The 14,447-nt window shown below is 47.9% G+C and overlaps 2 protein-coding genes across 4 annotated transcripts; one reads left to right on the top strand and one right to left on the bottom strand.

Annotated features, from left to right (window-relative positions):
- Positions 1-5: 5 nt before the first annotated feature.
- PMEL (premelanosome protein) lies at positions 6-7,953 on the bottom strand. 2 transcript variants are annotated; one of them, XM_045829660.1, is made up of 11 exons: positions 7,860-7,953; positions 5,345-5,455; positions 5,044-5,190; positions 4,222-4,356; positions 3,677-3,841; positions 2,746-3,426; positions 1,642-1,758; positions 1,329-1,413; positions 1,018-1,223; positions 831-918; positions 6-256 (listed from the first exon to the last, which is right to left on the bottom strand). In XM_045829660.1, the coding sequence occupies exons 1-11, from the start codon at positions 7,933-7,935 to the stop codon at positions 115-117; spliced, it is 1,953 nt and encodes a 650-aa protein (XP_045685616.1). In that variant the 5' UTR covers positions 7,936-7,953; the 3' UTR covers positions 6-114. The 2 variants fall into 2 exon arrangements, with proteins under 2 accessions (XP_045685616.1, XP_045685615.1); XM_045829659.1 differs by having other exon boundaries at positions 831-939; positions 7,860-7,952.
- A 730-nt stretch (positions 7,954-8,683) lies between these two features.
- Positions 8,684-14,229, top strand: CDK2 (cyclin dependent kinase 2). Of its 2 annotated transcripts, XM_045830007.1 has the most exons (8): positions 8,684-9,021; positions 9,721-9,798; positions 9,906-10,026; positions 10,660-10,830; positions 11,312-11,413; positions 12,087-12,230; positions 12,531-12,734; positions 13,028-14,229. In XM_045830007.1, exons 1-8 carry the CDS (start codon positions 8,906-8,908, stop codon positions 13,130-13,132), a joined length of 1,041 nt encoding a protein of 346 aa, XP_045685963.1. In that variant the 5' UTR covers positions 8,684-8,905; the 3' UTR covers positions 13,133-14,229. The 2 variants fall into 2 exon arrangements, with proteins under 2 accessions (XP_045685963.1, XP_045685964.1); XM_045830008.1 differs by lacking the exon at positions 12,087-12,230.
- Positions 14,230-14,447: the final 218 nt, after the last annotated feature.

Genomic DNA, 14,447 nt, shown 5'->3' with positions numbered 1-14,447 from the left:
CGGCATCAGGTTCTGAGTATTTATTTCAGGTAATGGTAGTCTCCAAGTGGAGATTGGAGAAAAGGTAGGCATTGCCGGCCACCCTGGATAAATTGTGACATCACATGAGAGGGCTCAGACCTGCTGTCCGCTGAGGAGGGGGCTGCTCTCACCAACGGAGTAAGAGTGGAAGACCCGGGGCAGACGCAGCCAGTGGGTGCTGCTGTGTGGCAGCTGGGGGAGGGAGACAGTAGAGCCCTGCTTCATAAGTCTGTGCCTGATATTGCGGGGAGAAGGGGGAAACTGGTTAGCAATGGACAACGGCAGCCTGTTGGTGCTTCTGCGAAGGACACACCCATATGCCAGGTTTACTTGGACTTGATCCTAGCTCCTCCCCTTCTCACCAACAGGGTTCATCCTCTCTTGTTTCTATGGTAACCTCTGTTCATTCCCCTCTCGCTATGAGCTTCCCTGTTTTGAGGACTCCAAGACAGGGAATCAGCCCTTCTCGCCATCACCCAACATCCTCTGCTCTCGATATGGCTGACAGCAGTCTTCAATATCATCAATTATCCCATTTTTGCCTCAGGACTAGGTGCTTTAGCCACACTACCTCTAATCCTAACAGGATAGCTGTTAATTTTCCTACTTTTCCCAGACTCAGAAAAGTTAAGCTACTTCTCCAAGATCCCACCAGCAACACTGCAGCCCATGCTTGTTTAACTTGCAAGTCTGGGCTCTTTCCCAGACACTGTACTTCCTCAGAAGTAGTGGTTCCTTCTCTCCTTGAGGAAGAGTGAGTGGTGGTAATAAGGAATGAGGGGGTATGCACTGGGTCATGGGGTCCTCACCTGTATATCACAGATGCAAGCACCATAGCTGTCAATGCCAATAAGACACCCACAAACAGGGGAGCCTGCAGGGGGCCTGCTTCTTGACCTGTGAGTAGAATCCCAGACCCTGCTTCAGTGTCTACACCCTGCCAGATAGCCTCTGCCCTCTCTCTGACTTCATCCCTGCTCTTGTCCAAGTACCTACCAGGCATGACAAGCTGGGTGCTGACCATTGCCAGGCTGTTGGCATCAGCCAAAGACACATTGAGGCAGTAGGTCCCTGAGCCGCCCTCAAGTGCCTGGTGCAGAACCAGCTGACAGGTTGGGCTGGGTGGCACAGGCTGACACAGCCGCTGAGCAGGGGGCTGACACCCTGGTGATGATATGTCCATACAGGCTTCCTCGGGCAGCCTGGGAGAGGTGTCATGTCAGGAGGTCTGGGAAGGAACACTACACACCAGAGAGCAGGTTAACGGTCAACCCAGCAGTTCTCAGGACCACCACTGGGACACTCACCCGCCTTGACAAGACACAGTCAGCTCAAATGCATCCCCTTCACTGGATGGCACAGCCTGCAGGATTTCAGCACTTTCAATACCCTCTGCAAAGTTGCAAGATTTTAAGTCTGGGATTCCTCGAGCCGGACTCCCCAAAAGCCCAGATAGGAAATCCCTAGGCTGCTTCCCCAGTGTCATCCCCATGTTTTCTAATGAAAAACCTGGGATTGGGGTATTCTCACCCAGGTAACTCCTTCCACACTATGCTTCTACTTGCAGCCTGAGGCAGCACACACCTCACTCTGCCGGCCCCCACAGTAGGCAAAACTCACGGACAATGTCCAGGGTGAGGGAAAAGGAGCCGTATCGATACAGCACACAATCCAAGGGGACTTGTCTCTTCACCAGGATTAAGGTGGCTGTGCCATCCAGCAGGGGGCTCTGGGAGCCTGACAGGAGAGGATTGAAGAGGCAAAGTCAATAGACCAATGACTTACTTGGAAACAGAGGCCAAGCAGGCATGTTCCCAGGTGGAGCCAGAGCTACTGGATCCAGGCTTGGAATCACACAAGACCTGGAAGTCTCATTTTATAGATAAGGAACCTGAGGCCCTGAAGGAGAACTGGCTGCCCCAGAGTCACACACAGAGGGATGCAGCTGGAGTTTTAAAAAATCACAAATGTCCTGGCTGGTATGGCTCAATGGATTGAGCAATGGCCTGCAAACCAAAAGGTTGCAGGCTGGATTCCCAGTCAGGGCACGTGCCTGGGCTGCGAACCAGGTCCCCAGTTAGGGACGTGTGGGAGGCAACCACACATTGATGTTTCTCTCCCTCTCTTTCTCTCTCCTTTCCCTTCTCTCTCTAAGTAAATAAAAATCTTTAAAAAAATAAATTTAAAAAATTTTTAAAAATTACAAATGTTTATTAAATCCAACACTACGTCAGGCCCTGGGCTAGACACTCAACGTGTGTTAACTCATCTAAGTGTCACCGCTCTTCCCTTTTCAGTGTTCCTACTATAATTCCAGGCTGGCTTACTTTGGGAAGAGAACCCAGGGGTGGGAAATGGTATTAGAATCTGGAACAGATGTCTATGCATTTACACTCGAACAGAAAGTGAGATAATAAATATTATATAAATGACCACAGTCTGTTCCCTGGCCTGCCCCTCAGGGAACCACTCTCCTCAGGGATAGAGAAGCAACAAGCTCTCTCCCTAGGTCCTAGGCAAAGGCCCCGACTTCCTGAGTTCCCGACTTCCACATCTATTCCATGTTATTAAGAGGGTCTTGAGGGCTTTAAAACCAGTGAGGGCTCTGAGGAGACCTCATTGCCAAGCAAAGGATTGGGTAACATCTCCGGCCAGGGTAAGTCTTTCAGCTCTGAGTAGCAAATGCCCCAGCTCAATAAATCTCATTCACACTGGCCCTCTTACCTGTAGGACCTTCTGTAGGCATGAGTGGGCTGGCATCTGGACCCTCAGGCTCAGGTGTGGGTACCTCTCCCGCTGTGGTCTCCACCAACTCTGCAGTTGTTATCTGTACAGCTGTGGTTTCAGAGGGCTCTGCAGTTAATACTTCAGGGGTGGTACCTACAGCCTGTGCAGTTGGCATCTCTGTAAGTATGGTCCCTGTTCCCTCTGCAGTTGGCACTTGCACAAGTGTAGTACCTACGACCTCTGTGGTTGGCACCTGCAGAACTGTGGTTCCAGAGGGCTCTTCAGTTTGCACCTGACCGGGTGTAGTACCTGCAAACTCTGCTGTAGGCACTAGCCCAGCTGTGGTGCCAGGAGCCTCTTCGGTGGGCACATACCCATCTGTGGTGCCTGGAACTGGAGAGGAGCCACAGGAGGTGAGAGGAATGGCAGCCTGAAGCACCACCCGGGCAGTGACTGGGCCAGACTCTAGGTAAGTGTGAGTGACCACAAGTGCCCGAGAAATCAAGGTCCCAGTACTGTCTCCAAAGTCCCAGGTGTAAGAGAGGTCAGCCCCAGACAAATAGCCGCTGGGGTCATGGAGCTGGAGTGCAAAGACCAGAGGTTGATTTCTCAGGAAGTGCTTGTTCCCTCCATCCAAGGCCTGCAGCTGGGACACACTCACGGAGAAGGGCACCTGGTCTGGGGTTGGAACCAGAAAAAGTGAGAGTCATAACCCGGCCACAGCTTACCCTTTCACAGCCACACCCTCCCCCCAGCTGACTGGTTATCTCTACCTTGGCTCCAAGCCCCAGATTCCTCTACCCAGGTTTTCCCGGTTCTGCCCCTTTAAGGTTACACACCATTTCCCCTTTCCCCTTCCAGTCCAGCCAAGCCTCTCCACCTTCTTCTCCTGCCCTAGAACTGGCCTTGCCCCTGCTTACATCCTTACCAGTAATGGTGAAGGCTGAGCGGGAGTGAGCAAGGGGCACGTAGCTCTCAGACTTCCGGCGGCGGTGGTAGACAGTTACTTCCATGGTGTGTGTGCCCAGTGCTGCTGTGTCTGTCCCAATGCTCAGCCCAGACACAGGACCCCCTAGAACTTGCCAGTATTGGCCTGAGGTTTTTTGAAAGAAAAGCAGAGAAGGGGTGGAGGTTGTTGGTCGAAGAAGACTGACTAAAGACGGCACCAGAGAAGGAAGGTCAGGAGATGTATTTAGGGTGATAGTTTTAGATGATATTTGGAAGGCTGTGATATGGGGGCCAGGAAAGGAGTCCTAATGCATGGTTCCATGGAATGGGACTAAAATGGGGGAGGGACTCCCTGACAGAACTATAATAGAGGGGGAGGGGGCTTGGTGCTGGGGACAAGGAAGGAGCCACAGGGAAAATGATCAGGGAAAGTCACTGAGCTTAAAGTGTAGAACCAAAAGGAAAGATAGGTAGGAAGAGGTAAAGCCAAGTGTAGATGACAGGCCACAGCAGGGAGTCCCTCACCCCCGGTCTTCCAGATATAAACAAATCTTCTCCTCCGAGACAACGGGCCAGATGGGCAGGCCCTCCCATCAGGGAAGATACAGGCATCATCGGGTTCCTGGGGATACACTGGCTGTCCTCCCCACACCTGGCTCCCTGCAAGGTAGACAGTCACTGTCAAACCCTGGCATTCCTTTCTGTACACCAAAACCCCTAACAATGGCTCTCAGACAGGGGCTCTAGGAATACTCCCCAGCTGCCAAGTATATTCCCCTTGGTATAATCCATGTGGGGTGGCAGTAGGAAGAATGGAAACTACAATTAAAGATTTGTATGTGTATACTCACCTAGGAAAGAGATTGGAAGGCCATATAACAAAATGTTTACAGAGATTTGCTCTAGCTAGTGGGATGAAAATAGCAGCACCAACTAACATTTATTGAGCCTTTACTATAGGCTACGACAGGCCTTGCACCTAAATTCTTTATAAATTATCACATTTTAGTTCTTACAACAACCTTTTGCAGTAGGTATCATCCCATTCTATGGATAAGGGAATAGAAGCACAAAATAGTTAAGTACTTTGCCCAGGGTAACATACCAGTAACAAGTTTAATTCTAAGTCCATCCAGCTTCTAGGTCCACTGGGCCTTTTGTCCCTCATTTGGGGGATTATATTTTTCTTTTATTTATTTATGTTTTATAGTGTTTCTACAATGAATATGCCATATATATGCCATATATATAAATAATTTGTTTTAAAAAAAGTAAAAGGGGAAATGGGCATTCCCCGAGCTGAATCTGAGCCCTAGCAATGAGGGCCTGGAATAGAGAGGTACTCACCATTGATGATGGTGTCATTGGCCCAGATGACCTGCCCATCCGGCAGCACCTTTTGGCTTTCAGGGAAGTGCAGGGAGATAGAGAAGGAGGTATTTGCCCCAACCAGTGTAGGCCCATCATTACTGACCTTCAGGGATACCTGGCCGCCTGGAAAGGGTATTTGCATTAGGTGGGACTCCTTGGCTTCCCCTCCCCATATACCTTCCCTTTCTTCTTTTTCCCAAATATGTTCAACCCAGTTCTTGCTCCTCTCCCCACCGCATTCCCATCATGTCCTCCCCAGAATTTGCCAAGTTCTCACCTCTCCAGCAGTCAGCTCCCTGGATTTCTGTCCACTCTGGATACAGCTGCTTGTTCCAGGCTTTAGTTCTGAGCTGCCTTGAGACACCAAGCCAATCCTGGTCTCTGGATCCTAAAAGGAAGGTTCTATAAGGGCCCTAGGATCCTCACTCAGTCTTTTCTCAGGTGATAATACTGTCCCATGTCACCTCACTCATTCACACATTCGAAGTGCATTTTAATTTACTGGATACCCACTATGTACCAGGCACGATGCTAGGTATAAAAGGCTTAAGAGACAAATAAGACACAACCCTGAAGGGATTCAAGATAAAGTATAGGAAACAGACATATACATTAATTACTATAACTCAAGGCACTGTTTAATATGAGCCATAGCAGACATGCATGAAGTGCAAGAAAATGACAGACTGGCTGGTGTGGTTCAGTGGATTGAGTGTTGGCCTGCGGACCACAGGGTCACTGGTTCCATTCCCAGTCAGGGTACATGCCTGGGTTGCAGGCCAGGTCCCCAGTAGGGAGAGCACAAGAGGCAACCACACATTGATGTTTCTCTCCTTCTCTTTCTCCCTTCCTTCCCTTCTCTAAAAATAAATAAATAAAGTCTTTAAAAAATATTAAAAAATAAAAATGACAGACTAAACAGATTAGTTCCACTCTGGCAGACTAGGAAAGGCTTCAGTGAGGAGTTGGCCTGTGGGATAAAGCACTCCAGGCAGAAGGTCTAGCATGAGTAGATGCACACATGGAGGCATGGAAGCGCATGGCATGAGAGGGGATTACTAGCAATGTGGTCGATGCACACTGTGATAGATGAGGCCAAAAAGATGGTTTGGGGGCTCTGAGTGCCAGGCGAAGGAGTTTGGCTTTTACCCTGTAGGCAAGACCACCTCAGAAGATTTTGTTTGTTTTGTTGAGCTATAATTCATACATAAAATTCACCCTTCAGGATGTTTTGAATATGATCAGATTTGTGTTTTAGAAGGATCACTATAGCAAGCAATGATGAGGATGGATCAGAGGCAGGCAGAGGTTGGGTTTGGAGACAGGGCAAACAAAATTATTGCAACTGACTGAGAGTGGTCTGAGAAAAAGGGATATGAAGGATTGCTATATGCCTCAACCAGATCCAACAGCTGTCAGTGTTTGCCACATTTTCTTTTTCTATACTTTGTTATTGTTGTTTGGGTTTTTGTTGTTGTTGTTGTTTAATTTTTTATTTTTATTGAATTTATTGGGGTGACATTGATTAATAAAATTACATGGGTTTCAGGTGTACAATTCTGTAATACACCATCTGTGTATTGTATTAGTGTTCACCACCGCAGGTGAAGTCTCCTGTTTGTTTTTAGCTAAAGTCTTTATTTATTTATTTATTTTAGCTAAAGTCTTTAAAAACTAATCCCAGACACCTTGCTATTTTAACCCTACAAATTCAGTATCTGTTTAAAAAATGAATATTTTATTGAATAAGCATTATTTCACACTAGACAAAATTATCAAACCCAGTCCATATAAAATTTCATTAATATCTAAAAATAGCTTCTTATGATATAAAAAAATCAGGACCCATAAAGTAAACACAGTCTTTTAAGAGCCTCCAGTAGACAAGTATGAACAGAATGACTCCAGAATACACTAAGGAACATAGTAAAAGAAAAAGATTTAAAACAGTTGCATGAATGAGGAAAGTCAAATCAAGAAGAATTTTCTCAAAGTCTGTGAAACCAGGGATTTAGAACAAGAAAGAGGAAACTGGGATATGATGTATGTAATTTCAGCACAGCAGAAACTATCCTCACTCCATTTCTAATTTGTACTGGAAACCTAGTTAATTCTGCTGGGGGAGGATCTGGAATCATTTCATTAGCATCCCATCACTAGAGCAAGAGAATCATAAGATGCCCCATTCTTCTTTCACTCCCAACCCTCCCTCCTCAGAGCAGCACGGGACATTCCAGACCCTCTCACCACCCCTCACCCCCACCCCCTGCTCCTATCACGAGGTCCCAATCCCCCAGAGCCCTTTCATGTGATGCTCAGCTGAGACCCCTCTGCCTGACTCTTCCAGGCCCAGGACAAAAGCTTGGCCTATGTTCACCCATCCCCACCTCAAAGTGGGGAGGTGGTGCCTCCTTACCCTTTCTATCCAATACCACATTCTCTTACTCCTCACTTTAAAGACCTTATCCTAAGTGCCTGGGACATCGTCTAAAAGAGCCTCCCACTCATGTCACCCCCTTGGAGCCCCTACTCCAGCTCACTACACAAGGGGCTCAGAATTATGGCCAGGAAGACCCACCATCCTCTTGCCCTTCCAAGCAGGTGGGATTGTTTTCAGGTTCAGTCCCAAATTCCCATGAGGGGAGGGAGTTCAGGTGCCCATGTCCTCACTAAATCAAGTGGGTGAAAGAAGCCTGAAGTGTTGCTGGTATCTCCCATTAGTAGGGGAAAAACCAGAGCAGGTGTGCAAACCCAAATGCACACTTATCCATATTGACACGCCCCACACTCACCTTCTGTGGTCCCTACAGCCAGAAGAGCACCCATCACGGCCACATGGAGAAAGCATTTTTGGGACCCCATACCCATCCTGTCTTCCTTCCAGCAACCAAAGGCGCTGGATAGGCAGGGACAAGCCTCTATATAAGAAAGGGGTGCTCATTTGCATAGCCCTTCCCCCTCTCCCTCCAGGGGAGGGCTGGGACAGGAGGACTGGAAAAACGCAGAACTGACAAGGGATCCTGCTCCCCAGATACTGACTGGGTCATTCTCATCTTGACTGAAAGAATTGACTTAAGGGCAACTACATAACACGTACCGGACACACACAATTAATTCATCATGGGAGAGAAAAATCAATCTGTTGTCTGAGTCAAACCAGGAACCTCTCAAAAAGACAGAAACAGAGGCCCTGCCCCCCAAAACAGAGTCCGTATCGAGGTAGGCTGAGAGGCTGAGGCAACGACTCCTCCGAAACCCAGGAAACCTTTATAATGAGATTCCCAGCTTCCTGCTTTTCAAAGGAGGTCGGGTAGGCCAGGTGGAATTTAATCTCAGATCGATATACGTTTTCCCTAAGGGTTGTGAAAACGGCGAGATCAGGAAATCCCTACAAACTCAGGATACAGGGAAATTCGAGCCCGTATCAGGTGTTTGGAAAGAGGTGTTCAACCTCCCCACCCAGGCAGAAACTTGTCTTAGATTTAAGGCCTCTCAGAACCAAACTTGCGCGGGACCAAACGATTTGCTGCGAGGGGCGCGAGGTTCGCCTCTCCCGCTCTGACGTTGACCAATAGAAAGGACTGGGGGCGGAGTCGGGGAAACGCGGGAAGGAGAGGCGGGGCCTCTGGTGGTGGTAGGGAACTGCAGGGGAGGCGGCAACATTGTTTCAAGTTGGACAAATTGACAAGAGCGAGGAGTTAAGACTGCATTCCATCCGGACCTGGGGCCGCGGTGCCGGGCCCTGTTTCCCCCTCCTCTGCCCCCGAGAACCGGGCCCGCTTTCTGCAGGGTTCCCAGGCCCCCTCCAGGGCCGGCTGCCCCGACTCGCTAGCGCTTCATGGAGAACTTCCAAAAAGTGGAAAAGATCGGAGAGGGCACGTACGGAGTTGTGTACAAAGCCAAAAACAAGCTGACCGGAGAAGTGGTGGCGCTTAAAAAAATCCGCCTAGACACGTGAGTGGCCTCTGTACCGGGACTCCTCTGTACTTGGGAGTTCCTTGAGTGCCCCCCGCCCCCACCCTAACAGGCGGGTAGCCGTCCAGGGACCGGAAGGTAGCAGGGAGGGACTTCTTTTGAAGTGGAGAAGTGGGTTGGAGGACTGTAGAGGGTTTCCCTCATTATAGGGTAGTGTCGAGTCCGTGGGAAACTTGCTCCCCAAAGCCGAGTGATGCCCCCAAATGGGCAGTCAAGGAGGAGGGAGGGGGCCTCTGACATGGGGTCCAGTGCTCTTCGTGGAGTTGGATTTTGAGGGAACTGGTGAAGAGCACCTTTCTGACTAAAGAGCCCGCCTCACTGCCCCAGCCCCACCCTCATCTTAGAATTCTCTCCCTTTCAAAAGAATGGCAGTTGAACCTCACTGGCCCCTCTAGGGAGGCTGGGTACTGCTACTCCCATTTTTTTTTTTTCCTGTTATCTTTTCCTCTTCACCAGGAAGCCTTATTTACCTACCCTTCTGGGGAAAAAAATCGACCTTAATATGTCCAAAAGACACTCTGTCCACCCATGAATGAACTCCTACAGAACCCTTATTTTCTTTCACTTTCCTAGGAGATGCTGGGGTGGTGTCTCCATGGGGGAAAAAGAATGACTGGGCTGGGGAAAAGGGAATATTTGTAATCACATTCCCATCTCTGTTTTCCCAATCTCTCCAAGTGAGACAGAGGGTGTACCCAGTACTGCCATTCGAGAGATCTCTCTGCTTAAGGAGCTTAACCACCCTAATATTGTCAAGTGAGTATGTATCTGGAAGATGGTTGACAATGAAGGAGGATGCTTTCTGTCTGTGTAGTCTGGCCATTTCTCTCCCTCACCTTCATTCATGGACCTTCCTTTCCTAGGCTGCTGGATGTCATCCACACAGAAAACAAACTCTACCTGGTTTTTGAGTTTCTGCATCAAGATCTCAAGAAATTCATGGATGCCTCTGCTCTTACTGGCATTCCTCTTCCCCTCATTAAGGTAATCCTTCTCAACTCTTCTCCAACATCGTCATGTCTTGAGGGGGGGAAATGAAGGCAGGCAAATCAGACTGATGATTTGTGATCTTGGTTTCCTTCCCAGCCCTCATCCCCCTACACACATGAACATCCCCCCCCCCACACACACACACTTTTCTTTTGTGGTTCTTTCACTGCTTATTATGCTTATTAATCCTAGGGCTGGGCAGAAGAATCAAAGAAGCTGAAACTCTAGTGAGTCAACCTAACAGCTCAGGTAGAGAAGGTCAGATGAAACTCAGATAAATGGAACTTGAGAGCACTTGGTACCTTCCTACAAAACAAGCCCTTTTACCTGTTTGGTGGGAGAAATAGCCAGTGAATCTTTATTGTCTGTTTTAGGGCTGGATTGTTTACTTCCCAAGTTACTTTCAATCTATCAACAGATATTTATTCAATACAAATTTATTGAACACCTTTAATGTGCTAGCATAGAATATGGAAAAGAGATGCAAAACTGAATAAGACCTGGATCCTATCCTCACTGGGCTGACAGCCCGATGAGAGAAATAGCTTATAAACTTGTAACTGTAATCTAATATAGTAAAGTAGAGCTTTGGAGGTGATAAACACTGTCCTGTCTCTCCATTGTTAGAGCTACCTGTTCCAGCTGCTCCAGGGCCTAGCTTTCTGCCATTCTCATCGGGTTCTGCACCGAGACCTCAAACCTCAGAATCTGCTTATCAACGCAGAGGGGGCCATCAAGCTAGCAGACTTTGGACTAGCCAGGGCCTTTGGAGTTCCTGTTCGTACCTACACCCATGAGGTCAGTCCCTCTCTGCATTTCTCCCCTGAACTTCCTGGGAAGTGTTAACGAGGATATTCACAAAGTTACTGAATATATTTGGACAGCAGTTTTTCTCCTGCTAGTTGGAGAGTACTTCTGACACCTCAAGAGGTCTTAGAGTGTGCACAGAGTTTGTACTGCAGGGCTAACTGGGCTTTGATAGCTACCAAGCCAGGAAAGCTGGAGGGCATACCATTAAAATTATGACCACTTGTCTCAAGTTTTCTATGAAGGCCACAAGTTGGGGGTTCAGAAATTATGGTCCCAGAGTCATGGGCTAGGCTCATTCTGGGCTGAGAAGTTGTATGCAGTCATTTTACTTAGGGGAAATCAGAGGGAAGGTAAGGATGAAGGGAAAGAAGCTGCTAGTTAAGAGGCAGAGAGTAGTGCTGGGGAGCTGAGATGTGGGAATCTCCATGCCCCATACACCACCTCTCCTCCTTCCTATTTTTGTCCTCAGGTGGTGACCCTGTGGTACCGAGCACCTGAAATCCTTCTGGGCTGCAAATACTACTCCACAGCTGTGGACATCTGGAGCCTGGGCTGCATCTTTGCTGAGATGGTACAGAGGCATGCCTGAGTTCCACCCAGCCCAGTCCTCCCCACATTTAAGGACAACAGAACTTTCTTGGCTCATCTTGACCCATGGCCCTTCTATTATCACAGGGTTCTTTCTCTACAGTACCACCTACGGGGGCAGTGGGGAAAGGACAGGACTGTTGTTCCTGATGTCAACCACAGTGTTAGGTTATTCTCAAGTAGCCTTAGCATCCTTATACATCTCTTATCCCCAAATTGAGCTAAATCATTTCTGCAGCTGCTTTAGCTTTAGTCTGCATATATTTGGTAGAATGAGTTCCATTTAGTGCTTCATTTGCCCTGGAAACCTTATTGTAGGTTGTGAGGAATACAGTGAGGCCACCTGTATACAGCTTACCCACATCTTTAAACTGCAGACTTAGATCTTGTCCCAGCCCAAACCTCTGGCTCTTCAGACTGAAAGATCCCTGAGGCCCAGCCTTATTTATATGTGAAATTGCATCCCCTTTAATATATAATGGAGTGAGCTGAGTTTTTTAATCAAATCAGCAATATGTTTTATGGTCCTCTCTGGGTTATAACTGGGGGCTTGGAGACCATTAGCCTATATATATATAATGTGCATTTGTCCCCCAGTGCATTACCTTACAATTGCCCATATTCCTCTCTCAATTCATCAAAAAATATTTGTTAAGCACCTAGTGTGTACCCAGCACCATGCTAAGTGCTGTGGGGAACACAGAAGAAATGGAAGACACAGTCTCTGCCCGCTGTGCTCCTATCTAGAAGTGGCTGCATCACAAGGAGGGGGGATGACCGCAGTGTCTACCCCACACCCCGTGAGTGGCTTGGGATCCCTTTGCTACATGTCAGTGGCACCCCAGACATTCACCCCCTCCCAGCCCCACCCAGCCTTGGGGATCTGCAAAGCCATGGTTGGGGGAAGGAAGGAGGGGGCGAGGAGACAGATGAAGGGACTTCATTGTCTCAGGCTCTGTGTGACTGACCCCATGAAAGGCCCTTGGGGGGGAGTCATGGGGCCCTACTGACCTTCCACTGCCTGTGGGAACCTCCATTGTACAGGGGCAGTTTTCATTGACGTCAATGTGGCTCTTGGCCTTTCCTCTCCCCATTTTCAGGTGACTCGTCGGGCCCTATTTCCTGGAGATTCTGAGATTGACCAACTCTTCCGGATCTTTCGGACTCTGGGAACCCCAGATGAGGTGGTTTGGCCAGGAGTCACGTCTATGCCTGATTATAAGCCAAGTTTCCCCAAGTGGGCCCGGCAAGATTTTAGCAAAGTTGTGCCTCCCCTAGATGAAGATGGACGGAGCTTGTTATCGGTGAGAGTGAGGGGTGGGCTCCCCATTTCTCATTGACTACCCTATGGTAGGGCTTTTTTCTGAATGAAGGAAGGATAAGACCCTGGACTTCAGGTCTCAGTGTTTCCCTTGCCCCTGCTTCTGTCTCCCTGTTGGCATACCTACCAACTGAACGGACAGATATAGGGAGGAGGGAAATGGGAGACATCTGCCTTGGGTAAAATGAAATCTGGTTTCCCGATTTCTTGGAATACTTACTTGCTGCCCATTTAGTCCATCACATCACTGAAGTCATTATACATCTCTCCCTCTAGCAAATGTTGCACTACGACCCCAACAAGCGGATTTCAGCAAAGGCAGCTCTGACTCACCCTTTCTTCCAGGATGTGACCAAGCCAGTACCCCACCTTCGACTCTGATGTCCTTCCCTAAGCCCCCAGTCTCATCTTCTCCTCCAGTGGGGGCCTGATCTGGCTTGGCCCTGGGCTGTGGGTGCCCACTGTCTTGTCTGGCTGCCTTAACACTCACTCACCTTCTCCTCTTAGCCAGCCAGCTCTGGGGATACAAGGGCATGGAAGAAAAAAATGGAAGGAAGCTTCAGTATTAGATGCACTTACTCAGTCTCTACCACCCCTCCACATAGTCATTGCTGAGGAGGGCTGATATTTAAAAAACCCCCTCTTTTCCCTCCCCCCACATAGGATTTGCCATCCCAATCTCTGAAAGCCCCGCAATTATTATTTCCTGTGTTTGGAATGACAGAGGCCCCAACCTCCTGCTGCCACTGTGTTTGTTAAACCAGCTGATAGCAGGGGGAATAGATTGGAATTTTGAAATCCAAGCAAAATGAAAACATAAGGAGAAGCCTGGTTTAAAGAATTAGGTTAAAAAAAATAGATCCAACCAGTTTATACCCTAGTTTTAGTGTTTGATTTCACCTAACAGTCTGGGTGTCTCAAGACTCCCAGCCTCTGCAATCCTGTTGGGGCTGCAGTAGAAATGATTGCCCCCTGTGCCCTTGTCTGTCCCTCTTATAGGCAAGGGGTGCCTGGGAGGCTCTGGGACAGGATTGTGCTTCACCACAGCCTTAAGAGGCAAGTGAAAGATGTTTGAATTTTTCTCTTAAGATCTTTAGCTCTTCAGGTGCCAGGGCACATTGTCCTCTGAGGGCCATCCCCATAGGAGTGTAAGTAAAGTTTAGACGTAATTTTGAAAATGCTGACACTTTTTTAGGGCTGTGACTAAGTAGGGGCATGGGGGAAGAAATATTTCTTTAAAAGAATGAACAATTATATTTATATTTCAGGTTATAGTAGTTTTTTAGTGGGAGTGGGTGGATTTGTTGTCATGTGTGCACCTTGAGGTTTTCTAATGCAAATGTTTAAAAAAAGAATATTGTTTTTCTTTTTATGATTGTCTCTTTTCTCCCACCTCTTGTACTGGAATGTTCTTGCTATTAACGTTATTTGTAATTTAGTTTGTAATTCATTAAAAAAGTTCCTAGTTTTATAGTTTATCTTTTCTCCTTTTGTGTACTTATTTACTGAAAGAATGATTTGAGAAAATATGAATGTGTATACCTGATCATTGGTTTCAGACCCCCACTTTTCCTAATCTCTGTGTAGGACTCGAATCCACCCCACCCCGTTTTGACTTCTATGATGAAATTGGGATAGTGCCGAAGGTGGGCAAAGTGGGAATTACTTTGCCCACCTTCGGCACTATCCTCTTTTA

This window comes from Phyllostomus hastatus, unplaced genomic scaffold (assembly GCF_019186645.2).
Source record: "Phyllostomus hastatus isolate PE091 unplaced genomic scaffold, TTU_PhHast_1.1 phas_scaffold_93, whole genome shotgun sequence".
Taxonomy (NCBI): Eukaryota; Metazoa; Chordata; class Mammalia; order Chiroptera; family Phyllostomidae; genus Phyllostomus; species Phyllostomus hastatus.
This window is presented reverse-complemented; position numbering and strand designations above follow the sequence as displayed.